The 15,258-nt window shown below is 41.1% G+C and overlaps 1 protein-coding gene across 2 annotated transcripts in view; it reads left to right on the forward strand.

Moving 5' to 3' along the window:
• LOC147449900 (putative pectinesterase 53) overlaps window positions 1-14,669 on the forward strand; it is a 56,320-nt gene extending 41,651 nt beyond the window's left edge. The window contains exons 3-5 of one of the 2 annotated variants that reach the window (XM_086522244.1): window positions 12,428-12,634; window positions 13,549-13,784; window positions 14,323-14,669. In XM_086522244.1, the coding sequence (XP_086378370.1) occupies window positions 12,428-12,634; window positions 13,549-13,784; window positions 14,323-14,476 (597 nt within the window). In that variant the 3' untranslated portion in view covers window positions 14,477-14,669. The remainder of the gene's footprint in view (window positions 1-12,427; window positions 12,635-13,548; window positions 13,785-14,322) is intronic. The other variant, XM_086522246.1, reaches the window with a different exon arrangement.
• The last annotated feature ends 589 nt before the right edge of the window (window positions 14,670-15,258 follow it).

Raw genomic sequence — 15,258 nt, forward strand, 5'->3', positions numbered from 1 at the left:
GTGCGCCTACCTTTGTGCAGTTAACGGGGCATCACCGTCGAGAGCTATGGTCTTAATAGTGGAGTCCTACGGGGCTTGCCTACGGCTTAACCACTATTGAGCTATTAGAAGCTTGACAGGAGCCGGTGCTATTTTGGTGTCGAAAGACCCTCTCTTCTATTCCTTGCAATTAATGGTATTCCAGCCGCGGGTACAGTAGCCTGCGTGCTTTTTCTAAAGGGGTAAAGAGGAGTAGCAACTAGGGCTTGAAGTGCCAAAGTACACCTAAAAAGTTTACACCTAAAAGTTGTTAGAATGGCTGACAATAGTAAAGAGAGTGAAATTAATGTTGATAACTTTGATTTTGCTCATGAGCAAGCTACTAATGATGCTTCAATGCTTGTTAACTATCTTGTTTCTAGGCTTCAACAAGCCATGGGCAATCCATCTCTCCAAAGTGAAGTGCAACGGCAGCTCCGTGCTCACGGGATTCTCCAAGCTCATCACCATGACGAGAGAACACCTAGGAAGCCTCCTTGTGAGACTACCAAAAGAGGTCTCTCTCCGATTCGGGAAGAAGAAGAGAATCCATATGAAGGGCTCAAGAATTTACTTCTTGATGATGCATCTCCTTCACAAAGGAGAACTCAAGAACCTCCACCAAAGGAACGAGAAAGAAGCGAATCTCCCGCCACCTCGGCGGAGATGGCTCCACGAAGACGGCGGCCCAAACGCTCTCCATCACCACCAAAGCGGAAAAGACCATCAAACTCTTCTCCACGCCATAATTCAAACAGGGATGATAAAAAGCAAGAGAAGAAAAAGGCGAGAAAGAGGACACCCTCTTCTCCATCTTCTTCATCCTCTTCCTCTTATGAAAGCTATGGTGAAGACGACGAAGATCAAGACAAGAGAAAGGCGAGAAAGAGGTCACCCTCTTCTCCACCTTCTTCGAATTCTTCACCTTCTGAAGAAAGTGATGGTGCAACCTTTGAACCATCAAAAAGAAGAGGCCATAGGAAATCCTATGCCGCATGGAAGAGGTCGTCCAAGCTGAATAAATTCAAAGAGGGAGGGAAGAGCATCTCTTTCCTTACCTATGATGGTACCTTTGGTGCTACGGACAAAGTCTTGGCCTTTATGCAGCAATTCGATGCGGCGTTTGGAGATGAGGGCTTCACGGAGTCCTCTAAGCTACGCCATGTAGCTATGCACTTTCAAAAGTCCGCCAGGCAATGGTGGTCTAGCCTACGAGCCAACGGTGAAGCTCCACGAACATGGAAAGCTTTAAGAACTTCCATTATGAAGCAGTTTTTGGCCACCGATGCCAAAGACAAAGTACTCACCGAATGGCGAAGCTTAAAGCTCTCTCCCAATGAATCCATCCACAAATATGTAGACATGTTTTGAGACTTACAACTCAAAGCCACTGTCTTCAAAAAGTTGGATTTTGGAGAGCAAAAGCAACAATTTTGTGCGGGCTTAACGCAAGAAATGGCGGAGTATGTCAACTCCCAAAGGCCACGTACCATATCGGCGGTAATACACCATACTATGGTGTCCTCTCGAATCAATTTCCAAACAGGGGCTAAAAGAAATAATAAGCCCCCGGAAAACAAGGGTTCCAATGAGCCTAAGGGGAAGGACAATGTCCAAAAGTCTCCTAAGGGCAACTCCAACAAAGCTAAAGAGAAGGAAGTTTACAAAGGTAAGAATAAACTCTCTCCTGAAGAGCTTGAGCGTTATCGTAAGGATAACCGGTGTTTCAAGTGCGGCGAACAAGGGCATGTGTACCGCGCTTGTCCCCAAAAGAACAACCGCCAAGATCCTCCTAGAGTTTTTTTGGTTGAAATCCAAGAGGAGGAGACTCACCAAACTCACCACAAAGGATCTCCTCTATGCCATGCTTGGGGAAAGGTAAGAGAACATGATGCTTTTATTCTCTTTGACCCTGGTTCTACTCACAATTTTATATCTATGGAGTTAGCCACCAAGATAGGCATACAATCCTACGAGATGGGAGATGTCCTACCCGCAGACAGTGCCTTCAAGGGGCAAGAAGCTTCAGTCACTCCCTTAATTGGGAAATTGAGGCTTCATGTCCAAGGCTATGTGGACAAAGAGGACTTCTTTATCTCTCCTCTCAAGCATGAGGATGTAATCCTAGGGGCACCATGGTTTGACCGCCTGGCTGCCGATGTTAAATTTCCTGAAAGGAGAATCTCCTTTAAGTTCAGGGAAAAAGACATGTATATAGATGCTAAGGAAATGGGTAACACCATCCCCATTGTACATACACCAGCTTTCAACAAGTCAATAAAGAGCTCTATTTCCGTGTACATGATTTTTGTTAAAGATTCTCAAAATGAACCTAATGCTTTAGCAAAAGAAAATAAAAGCAACCAAAAGGAATTAGAGTTATCCAATTTTCTCAAGGGGTTTCAAGATGTTTTTATTGACGACATCCCTTGTGAGCTACCTCCTAAACGAGGTAATGATGACCATGCAATTGAACTTCTTCCAGGAAGTTCACCGCCTAACAAACCTCCTTATAGAGTTTCTCAAGCTCAACAAGAGGAGATTATGCGGCAAGTGCATGAGTTAGTTGAGAAGGGTATGGTTAGGCCAAGCTCATCTCCATTTTGCTCACCTGTGCTATTAGTGCAAAAGAAAGACGGCACATATCGTATGTGTGTCGACTATAGAGCACTAAATAGGATCACTATCAAGAATAGGTTTCCCGTTCCACGGGTAGAAGACCTATTTGATAAGCTACAAGGATCGACCTACTTCAGTAGGATTGACCTAAAAAGTGGCTATCATCAAATAAGGATAGTTGATCAAGACATTGTAAAGACCGCATTTCGCACCACATTTGGTCTTTACGAATACATTGTCATGCCTTTTGGCTTGACCAATGCACCAGCCACATTCAACCGCTTGATGGAGAAGCTGTTCAGGCCTCATCGAACCTTCACTGGAGTGTTCTTTGATGATATTATCATCTACTCTAATTCATTGGAGGAACACAAGCAACACCTCCAGGTAATATTTCAAGTTTTAAGAGAGAATAAACTTTATGTTAATCGAAAGAAAAGTGAATTTTTCTTGCAAGAGATTCAGTATTTAGGTCACATTATCTCTCAAGATGGCATCCAAATGGATCCATCTAAGTTAGAGGTAATAAAAGGATGGCCTAAACCAAGGAATCTTCATGAACTAAGAAGCTTTATAGGTATGTGTGCATACTATAGACGCTTCATAGAAAAGTTCTCACAAATTGCGGGACCATTACATGACCTAACAAAGAAAAGCGTTAGGTATACATGGTCTGCTAAGGAGAACAATGCTTTCGAAAAGCTTAAAGAAAAGCTTATCTCTCAACCTGTGCTTACACTACCGGATCTCTCAAAACCATTTGAGGTCCAATGTGATGCTTGTGGTGATTGCCTTGGAGCTGTTTTGCTCCAAGAAGGGCACGCCATAGGCTATGAGAGTCGAAGGCTCGACCCTGTTGAGCAAGCTCTAGGCATATATGAAAAGGAACTCCTTGCAGTTCTACATGCCTTAGACTCATGGAAGCACTATTTATTGGGGACTCCTTTCATTCTGCGAATGGATCACCAAAGTCTTAAGTACTTCATGACGCAGACCAAGCTCTCCGACAAACAAATGAGGTGGGCAAATTTCCTTTCGCAATTTCATTTTCATATTGCTCACATTGCTGGCAAGCATAATCAAGTAGCTGATGCACTCTCAAGACGGCCGAGAGTGAATGCGGTTTCCATAGAAACTCACAATGATCTATCTTCAATGATAGATGAGTATGCTATTGATCCCGATTTTAGAGATGTGATTTCAACCCTTGCATTAGGGAAGAAAGAAGAACCATTTACCTTACAAGATGGTTATCTTCTCTATGGCAATAGACTATGCGTTACTAACTCACTATGTGAGAAAGTAATGTATGAATCTCATGCTCCACCTTATGCGGGGCATAGAGGGATTCAGTCTACCTTAAAGGGAATTGAAACATATTTCTATTGGCCTACCATGAAAGTGAACATACAAGAGTATGTTTCTAAATGTGTGGTATGCCAAAAGACAAAATTTGATAGAGGGAAGCAACTTGGATTGCTTCAACCCTTGCCAATCCTTAATTCACCATGGAAGAGCATATCCATGGATTTTATCTTTGGATTGCCTAAGTCTATCCATGGGAATATGGGAATATGGACGATAGTAGACAGGTTCAGTAAACAAGCTCATTTTATACCTGTCCAAAAGACTATCAAAGCCCATCAAATGGCAACCCTCTTCATTTCACAAATTTTCAAGTACCATGGCTTGCCAATGTCCATAGTGTCGGATAGAGATCCTAGAATGACCAGTAATTTCTAGAAGGGTCTCTTTGAGAATTTAGGGACAAGGCTAAACTTCTCTTCGGCCTATCATCCACAAACGGATGGCCAAAATGAAATAGCTAACCTAACCATTCTCGATCTACTAAAAGCCTATGTAACGGAAGTCAATCAAAGATCCCAATGGGAGAAGTACTTACCCTTAGTGGAGTATGCTTACAATAACACTGTACATACTTCCACGGGAAAAGCACCTTTCGAGGTAATTGAGGGAAGATCAAAAAGTCCCTTGCTACTTAAAGTACATGGGAAGATCTTCGCTGCAGATGAGTATAGCCGAGACCTACAAGAATCTTTTGTAAAGATTAAGGATGTTATCTCTATCTCACAGCAAAGGCAAAAGGCTGCTGCTGACAAGCACAGAAGAGCCCAAGCCTTTAAAGAAAACGATTGGGTCTTATTAAAGTTTCCCAAGGCTTGATTAAGGCACATGACGGGCAAGAATCCTATGGGCCACCAAAAGTACTATGCTAAACTAGCAAAAAGGTACTATGGTCCCTTTCAGATTCTTAGGCCAATCAATGAGATGGCCTATCAACTCAAGTTGCCCAATCATTGGCTCATACACAATGCTTTCCATGTGAGCCTATTAAAGCCTTACAAAGGAGAGCCACCTCAAGAACCAACTATTGAAGACCTACCGGAGATCGAGGACCAAGAGGAGGTGTTGCAGCCCGAGTCCATTCTCCGACATGAAGACAAGGTACTAAGAGGCGGTAAGACTATCCGACGATATCTTATTAAGTTTAAGAATTATCCTTTTGAAGATGCTAGATGGATGCAAGGCATACAATTAAAGGATAACCTAAACCTTGTCAATGCTTACAATGCTTCCCAAGCGTAAGCAAATGTACAAAATGTTAAAAATGAACAAAGTTTTTGTCTTATAAGACTCTCTTTTTCTTTATTGTGCACAAAAATGACGTAGTATGCATGCTTAGATCAAGTTTGCGGAGACGACGTCTCCCAAACACCAAGTAGAGCTTGTCACTCTACTATGGAAGACTGATAGGACTAATGTGCAGACATGCTTGCGGTAGCCTCAGGCTCTCAAGCGTGAAATGGACTAGTCATCTATTGTGGAATGATGTCGTAGGGTAACATAGGCATCCTCTACCCGCTAAGAAAAGGACTCATAAATATGCTTTATCTTCTCTACACCATAGTTGAGGACGACTATGATTTAAAGAGAGAGATAATGTCATAATAATCAATATCTAATTCTCCTAAATGATTTTCTCATATTAAACTGATCATTTAATGTGGGGAAGTGCCAGGGGAGAAAATGCTAGAATATTGGTTAAGCTAGAAGACCGGCCACAGTAGGGATCCAAACGAGGGAAAATAGGGATCCAAAGGGGGGGGGGGCATCTGCAAAAGAGCCATGTGCAACAATGGGCTAAAAAGACCCTAAGGTTCAGCCCATTAAGACTTCCAAAATGCTAAGGTTCCAAAATTCAAAGGTTGTGTCCAAAGGTCAATCCTAGGGGAAATTCGATGCTTTGTGTGTGACTAAAAAGTCTTTGCATATCCCTACATGGGAGGGGGCGAGCCCTTCTTCTAGGGGATGAGAGAGAAATTCACACACACACACACACAGGCTCCCTTTACACAAAGGGAATTAGGGACACATGTCAGCTCCCTAGCCCAGATGCCCACAAGGTGTGCCCAATTCCTATTGGATGGCCTTGGAGGTGGACCAATGAGAATTAGGCTAGAGTAAATCTAGTTTAATTAATTTAAAAACACTTAATAAAAGAACTAATGAGAAATAAGTCTCCTAGAAGACTATTGGACAGTCTCCCAAGGAGTCCAATGAGCATTCAGGAGCCCAATGGCTAGCCTGATTCCTATTGGCCAGGAGGCAAAGGGGTCCAATGAGAGTTTAGTTTAATTATTAAATTACCTAAAGCTCTCACAAAAGGGGAAAGGGGGACACATGTCAGAAGGCTATCACTTATGCTTCTTAATGGTCATTGGCTTGACTTGGAGAGGGCCAATAAGGCTGGAGCAAGAGCAAATAGCAAGAGGGCTCGCCCAAGAGAGAGAGGGGGCTGATTTTTGCAAGGCATTATCACACACACACTCACAGAATCTCATGTGTGAAGAAAGAGAAGACTATCTCTTCCCAAGCTTTAATGGAGAGCTCATCACCTACTCCAAGCTTGTGAGATAGAAGCCTACATCGACACAATCTTGGCTTGTAGATGCAAATCCAACCAAGAGCCAAGCTTCAATGCATGCTCATCTCCTCTACCAAGCTAATTACTAAGCTAAATCTATGCTAATATGAGTGATTATGTGAGGAGATGTACATCTTTCTCGTAAGATACTCCTTCTTCCTCTCAATCTACTCTCATACCCTGCTAGCTCTCACCATCTTCGAAGGTGTGTGAGGTCTTGGGTCTGAGAACGGGGATAATTCAAGTTGTGTTTGCTAAGTGTTTGCTTAGTGCATGAAGCTTTCATCTTCATTGCACTAGCTAGTCTTGAGGAACACAAAGAATTGTATTGTACAATGTCTCTCTTGATGGGAGAAGCCATAATACAAAGCCTTTTGGAGGGGGGACCGGCTCCATGCAAATCCGGTCCTCAACTGTTGTCATTAGCTTAATTTCTCTCTCTTTTAAAAGTATTGTTGATGCTACTAACTAGGTGTTATGCTTTTTGTTGCTCTCTCCACCCAAGCACTCTTGTAATTCTCATTAGGAATCTATGATAATGAAATGCCCACTATGTTCATGCTAATTTCCGCTACGCATAAGTTTTTAGACCATTAAATGTTACATCATATGCCAGTGAGACGGTGATGTCACATTTGCCTTTAGAGTTCCTCCTTATTACATGTCTTTGAGCGGTGATACTTCTCCACGTTGTTGCTAGATGAGGATGCAATTTTTCATGTCACTCCGCATAGTGACTGGTTTAGCACTTTCTCTAGTGGAAGTTTTGCTTGTCTACACTTGGCCGATGGTTTGGCATTTGACATAGAGGGTGCAGGAGACGTTTGTTTGTCTTTGCCTAGTGGTGCATCATACTACGACATATGCGCTACGTTCCTCAGCTAAGACAGAGCTTGATCTTAGTGAGACAGTTAGCAGCTTTTTGTTGTCAGATACTTTTTATAGAGCAGTCTTTCCAGATACATTGCTATTCATTAGTGATTGCCAGAGGAGCCTGCAGCGGCCTGGTATATCCTATGCATGTGTCTGAGTTTCGAGACGGCATAGTCTCGAATTTGTTGCTGGCATGCTTTGAGGGAGAGACAAGATGTGTCTCCTTCGCACGTGAGTTCCACCATGCTCACAAGATAGAGCATTTAGTTGTGCATGATGTGCCAGTAGATTTTGTAGAGATAGAGAAAGAGTGGCACTGCTCTAGCTGACAGACATGGAGTTCTTTGATATGCTCATGTTAGAGGTTGATGAGTTGGTGCCAAGATGCAAAATTTTGCATATGCATGATAGGGACGTAGGTTTCCCACTGTCAGTGTTGACACATCCATACGTGATGGGTAGTCTTGATAATGCAATAATTACAAATAGCACATGGGAGGTGAGTACAACCAGGTTTGCATAGATTTTGTCAATGTTTGGGCGTCTCATGTTACAGCTACAGTGGGAGCATTTGCAGCAGGGGTTGTCAGTTGTGCGATGACTGACACGAGCATGATGCATAGTGGAGTTTTGCAAACCATATAGAGTAGTCTACGGGATTTACATGCAAGCTCTAGCATGGGTATAGAGTTTTGCAGACCATACAGAGGAGTCTGCGGGATTTACATGCAAGCTCTAGCATGGGTACGCACGCTCGCCTACCACCAGAGCCATACGACTACGTGTAGATTGATAGAGTGAGCCAGTGGGCATAGGTTGAGAGAGTCTCTCACCTAGTTTCTTGTACATACTAGTATTTTAGCTAGTAGGTCTCACTTATTGGTGCATTGCCTTTAAGTGGGAGATTGTTGGGGTAAAGGCGCTAACCCTTTTGCCTGGGCCGTACGTCTAGTGTCCGACCGCCTTCCCACATGTGTACATGCCCTTATTCATTATACATATATGAATAAGGAGCACCTCACTCAGTAGTTCTAGAGGTTGCTCCACCCACACCATCTCATGCTCCTCCCCTTCTTCATACGCACCACACCGCACATGCATGCACGCATCCGCACACACGCACACTCACGCTTAGCACATAGTTTTCTATGAAGGATTTGGGAAATGCAAGTCACTTTCTTGATATGCATGTCAAGAGGGATAGAAAATCTAGAACACTGGAGTTATCTCAAGAAATGTATATCCACAAGATCTTGGAACATTTTAATATGCAGGGGGGAAAGATACATTGAGTACCCCAATGCATGCATTTGCAAAACTAAGCAAAAATGATGCTCCCAAATCTAATGCTAAGAAACCAAAAATGACCAAGGTGCCATATCCTTCAATAGTAGGCAGTCTTATGTATGCCATGGTAGCCACCATACCAAACATTGCATTTGCAATGGGAGTAGCTCATAGATTTATGGCAATTCTTGGCAGGAAGTACCGGGAGGTAGTGAAGCACATTTTGAGATTCTTTAAGGATACAATAAGCAAGTGCTTATTCTTTGGGAACAATGATGTGTTCATAGTAGGTTACACAGATACGGACTATTTGCGTTGTGTTGATAATCGAAGATCTATGTCTGGTTATGTATCCCTATTTGTTGAATTAGTCGTGTCATGGAGATCCTGTCTACAAGATTTCACTTCATCTTCCACCACAGAGGCACAATATGTTGTAGTTTTTGGTGCTAGCAAGGAAGCTATATGGTCAGCTTGTCTAGTGGGAGACCTTGGTATTAATTAGACTCCATTGTTGCATTGTGATAGTTAGAGTGCTATTGCTAGCAAAGAACCCCATGTTTAACTCAAAGTCAAAACACATCAAGATCACAGGTATCATGTGATCCGAAGCATAAGCGCATCGAGATAATCAAGGCTCATAGGGATGAAAACTTTGTAGAAGCTCTCACAAAGCCTAGCCTTAGAGCGGTTTTCGCATTGCGTTGATATGATGGATGTAGGGTGAATCTAGTAGAATTCTTCACGGTGTACAGGTTGTACATACATAGGCTACTTGGGCCACATTGACCTTCAAGTGGGAGATTGTTGGGGTTTAAGCCAACTAGCCCAGTAACTTACTAGCCCATCACTAACCTTATTCTTCATAGTCAATATAATAAGGGGCTATGAGGCCCTATTATCCTCATTGAGCTCCACCCACTATGTGTGTCTGCTCTTCTTCTCCCTCACACTCTACATGCACCATGCACAGTATAGAATATAAGAAATGGATTACGAATTTTACTTCTTCTGTGTGTACCTTATGCTACATTAAACTCATCTTTTCTTGGAAAATTTGGCTATCGAGCACAAAAATACACTATCAAGATGCCTTTTTCTCTTTCTACATTGGGAAAGCCGGAGTACCCAAACGTCATGAGACTCAAGTACTTCGTTTGTACTCTATAATTTGGTTGGTAAATTTGTAATAACTAGATTTTTTTAGCTTAAAATCTAATGCAAATCAAATATGTTCTCCCTTCTTCTTCTTTTTCCAAACTCACAATGGTGAGTAGATTATATTGACAACCACAAAAAAAATACAAATTATTTCCATGCTCGTGTCGAGCCATGACATCTCTAGGAGGTCACTGATACATCGGCTAATAGAAGAGCCACCCCTCACGGAAAATGTAGGGCCCTTATCTATGAGATGCAGCTACTGTGGTGCCAATTAACCTATTCCATTTATCAGAGTTCTTACATTTTCCAAAGGCTAGGATCACCCCCCTGCTTTCTTGTATTATCTCTATAAACCTGGCTGTTTCCATGGGTGTTGTTGAAAATACAACTATTCCTAGCCTTCCAGACCTTTTTGAAGTAGAAAAATCTAACAATTTGTGTTTCAATAAGCAGCTCCTTGCTTTTAATAACCTTCCCTCCCAAAAAAAGATCGTTCTTATAGAAGCCTATCTTCCATGTCCTTTACACCCATTTGCATATCTTTCCCGCAAAGCCGCTGATTGGAGGGTATTCCTTGAACAGGTGGTAGAGGTCTTCTCTAGCCACTCTACATTGAGAGCATCTATCTGGGCCAATTCCCTTGGTAAGAGCCTTAACCCCATTTGGCCAGGCTCCCCACAGTAGCTTCCATAGAAAGACCTTCATATCAAGTGTGGCCATTGTGGGCACCATATGTTCTCCCTTCTTAACCTAGATGTTTTCTCTTGTCCAAAAATGTCAAAATCTATGTTGTCCATGTTTCTTGAGGAGCATTTGTTGCAATATAGCATGCAAAGCATATAGAGATTTTCAAGTGTAAATTTTGTTGCTTCCTCTTTTTGTCACAGTCGGGAGTCAAGGGACAAGAGATTAGCGCCATCCATTGCCTCCTCTTTTCTGCCCGGAATCCCCTGTTGAAGCCATCAGATGGTTGCCAACTCACCTTAGGGAATGTCAAAAATCACTTGACAGTCTACAGCCTATCAACCAGTACCACCTCAGCGTAGGGAACACATTACCGTTCTAACAAATCAGCACGTAGAATTTTTGCGCTCTCAATCAACCTCCTCATGACACGTCAACAGCAGGAATACAAATTTTGGCCCCTCTCCCCCCGACTTGTGGCGGTTGGGAATGGTCTTGCAGTGACCATTCCCTACAAGAAGGGCTCCCACCATGGCTCTCGGCTCGCCGCCGATGGCCCTTCTTACAGGTAATGGTCACTGCAAGACCATTCCCTACACCTTCCCTCCCTACTTATTTACGTGCATCTCTCAAATGCACTCACGTACCGTCCTTTGTGGACACCTAAATAGCTTTCCTTAGTGTGCTCCAACACATAAGAGATACCATAATTGCAGTATTTGGACTTCAAAAAAGGTAGATGTGCATCTTGATTTCTTTAAATTCCTAGGAAATATTAGAGCTTATTTTAGAAATTGCTTAAAAGCCAATGGCAAAGTGACGGCTTCATTAAAAGAATAATCGACTATGGACACGCAATTTCTGATATTTCTCTTTCAAGATTATAAAATATTCCCTGATTGAAGGGAAATTTCTCTTTGACCCAAAGAAAAACTAGTACACATCCATAGACTTCCAAAGGAAGGGAAGATGGGCACCTCATCATATTGTTGGTTAATGTAAAAGTAAAAGCATTATACAAAGGGTTGAATTTCATAAGAAGGAAGATGGGTGCCAAAGCCGATTGTTGGTTAGTAGTATCAAGGAAAAACATTTACAAATATGGGTGCACCATCCTAAGGGCTCCCGCGCGCCGGGGGGGGGGGGGGGGGGGGGGGGGGGGGTGTGTGTGTGTGTGGTGGGGTGGTTGTTCCCTCTTGCTCCTAAGTATAACTCTCTACATGCTTACAATTTTTGAAATCTTCCTAGCTCATACAAGGCCAATTTCCATCACTAAAATGTTTCCTAACTCTAAAATAATGATGAGATTTTGATGTGAGTTGTTTCTCGACTCAAAAAAATAATTGATTTTTTGATGAGGTAGATGTTTTCTCTTATTTACTTGAAGAAAATTATGATGAAATTTTCTTTAAGATGTTTTACTTTGACTTTTATTCTTTTCATATCACACACTATTATGATAAATGATCATTCTAAAAATGTTTTGTTCCACTCTTTTGCAATGATGGTTATTTGTTGTTCACATAATAGTCATGCACACTTTCATTGCATAGACTACTGTATTGATTTATTTCATGTGAGCTTCAAGGGGAAAATTTTCTCTCTCTCATTTCTCCTGAGATTTTGTGTGTGTGTGTGTGTGTACGTGCATGCATGCATTGGGGCTGGGGGTTAGAGAGAGAGAGGGAGGAAGAAGGGATAAGTTATATGCTTTTATAAATTTATATAATTTTGGTATCTCATTCTAGCTACTTGTTGTCCTCAATGAGTGTCACAAATAGCAATTTTACAAAGCATATTCAAAGTTGTAAATCTAACTATGCTACAAATTTATAGAACACCTCTCCACCTCCACTTCCAGGAGCCCAAGGCATGCAAGCAGTGGCCTTAAGGATCTCAGGGGACAAAGCTGCATTCATTGATTGTAGAATGTTGGGTGCCCAAGACACCTTGTTTGACCATGTTGGCAGGCATTTCTTCTTGCGTTGCTATATTGAAGGGGCGATAGACTTCATTTTTGGAGATGGAAGATCCCTCTACTTGGTAATCTCAAATTTACATGTGCACGCATAGATCATATTCTTCTTGGAAGGAATAACATTATGATATATAGAAAGGGTTCTATTTCACAAAGACACTCCCATGCAACAAGTTAATGTTTTAACTAAAGACCTGTATATATTTTGCACGTTTAAGAGGTTTGTGCTAGACAATATCCGATGTTATGAATTCAAAATGCTATGTGACGAAACATTAATTCAAAACATTAATGGTAGTGTAGACAACACAATTCCTTTACTGCATGGCATATATAAGAAAAAATATTGCTGATGGCAAGCATTTCAAACTCAACTTCAAGGAAAGCATCTACTAACATAATATGGCGGAAGGGGGAGCCCTTTACACATGTCGCAATCTGCGACTTCAAGGCTAAAGTCCAAAACAAAAACAAGCCCCTTTGCACGCGATAAAGAGGGAGAGAGGGGGAGAGAGAGAGGCCGCCGAAGGCGACCGGCCGTACTAGTATTCAATAATGCATGCCTTTGTATTCTACTTGTTATTAGTGCCTAACTTCATCACTTCTAAGGACTCAACTATACATATATCTATTTATATGCCACAATCCACATGCCTATATGAACATCAATTGAGTATAGTCTTGTAGAATCAAGGCTTCTCATCTCTTGCAAACTTTGGATATGCTCAAGCTTCAAAGTTCAAATTTCCATTTCCCAAGAATGATAAAATGCACAGATTTGCTACATGCAACAATGATATAGGAACTCTGTCTTTCACCTACAAAAGTGTATCCAATCTTGTAGCTACTCCCACAATTATACTTGCATATCATGTAAGATTGGTTAAAAAAGCAGTGCTAAACATTTTCCAGTGCTTACACACATTTACTCACAATGCTACAATGAAGGTGTAACTGACCTTGAAGGATACATGTGTAGGATTGTGAGCTTCATGCAAATGCGGTGACATATGGAGCAGTAGCGGCATCTCAAAGAAATTCAGCAAATGACAACACGGGCTTCTCCTTTGTACAATGCAAGATTACAGGAACAGGGTTATTGTATTTGGGACGTGCTTGGGGCCAATATGCTCGTATCCTCTTTGCATATTGCTATTTTGAAAACATCATCATCCCTGATGGTTGGTATGATTGGGGAGACACAACTCGTAGAGAGTAAGTTCCTCGTACATGCTATAAATATGCATTTCCATTGACATTTCCATAGTGTGCTTCTGGACATCATATAGAACATGTTTCCTTTATGCTTGGAATTAGATGCTTGTGACAATGTATTATTCAAAAAAACTAATTCACTAACTAATTAGACACAAGATCCTAAGTGTTTTATGACCACAATGAAACAAGAAACTGCCTTTCATTGGAGTATTTAGCAGGCCACTTTGCCATTTTCTTGAACCTTATTGGTAGTGTCATTAATGTCACCACCCATGCTCTCATTAGCTAATAGATTGGCAATTATTTCCATGTAAACAATCATATTATAAACTTCAAGCTTTTCTCTACTAATGCTTGAACCAAAAGGGAGTTGCAAAACACACACACACACACACACACACACATTTAGTGTAATATGTTATGCTTACTTCAATTATGTTCAATGATTGCTTAATATTGGTGTAAGTATGTTACATTTTCCTTGAAATGACTTGGTTTTGATTGTATCATGTTATGTGAAATTTGGATGATGTAGGACTGTATTTTTTGGCGAGTACAAGTGTTGGGGCCCAGGTGCACAACCACGATGGCGTGTGTCATGGTCAAGGAAACTAAGTTTTCAAGAAGCAAGACCATTCTTAAGCCTTGGCTTCATAAATGGCCATAAATGGTTCAACATACTTGCATAGATGTATCTCCACAACCATTTTTTACGCTAATCTTGTTGAGTTGATTGATGTGCCCATTCAAAGGACACAAATATCCTTCAAGAGGTTATATTTATACTAGGAGAATAAGCATTTGCTAAATTCTTGTAGATAGAGAGCAACCACATTGTTCTATGGCAATTAAATTGAAAGGTGGACATTCAATTTGGCTTCTTGTTCTTGTTGTCGGCATTCCTATAATTGATGTACATATGAGACCATGATTGCAAAGTTCCTAACATGTTACAGTGGTACAAGACTCTCACGCAAACTTTTCTCATGCTGAGAGTGCCAAACATTGTATCAAAGGTCAATTTGAAGGTTTTTACACTAAATTTCTCTAAATTTTGTACGTCTTCTCACCTTCAAATTTGAAATTTAGAGGTAGATCTTAAAATTTATAGGTGGGTTAACACTAATGCTAGGGTTTTTTTAGCATTGTACCATACTCTCTTTTTGAATTATGAAAGATGTGTTGTGCTTAAATATTTCGATATAATTTTATATTCCAAATTGAAAATTAAGAAGACTAGACATTGATCTCATTTGACCAAGGTCAAAATTTGAGAGTTCTAGCTCTAATCTCAAGAAATAACTAGATTTCATTAGTAAATTTAGGTTATCAAATCCCAGGGAGTCCACTAAGAAAATGTAAGATAGCACGTGCAAATGAGATAAGGGTATTTTATTTGAATGTTCAGTTACAAAATTTATTTTAAAAAAGAGGTTTAATAATTTTTGGGCTTTCACTTACAGAGGAGTTT

This window comes from Adiantum capillus-veneris, chromosome 10, assembly GCF_014529385.1.
Source record: "Adiantum capillus-veneris isolate H3 chromosome 10, ASM1452938v2, whole genome shotgun sequence".
Lineage (NCBI taxonomy): Eukaryota > Viridiplantae > Streptophyta > Polypodiopsida > Polypodiales > Pteridaceae > Adiantum > Adiantum capillus-veneris.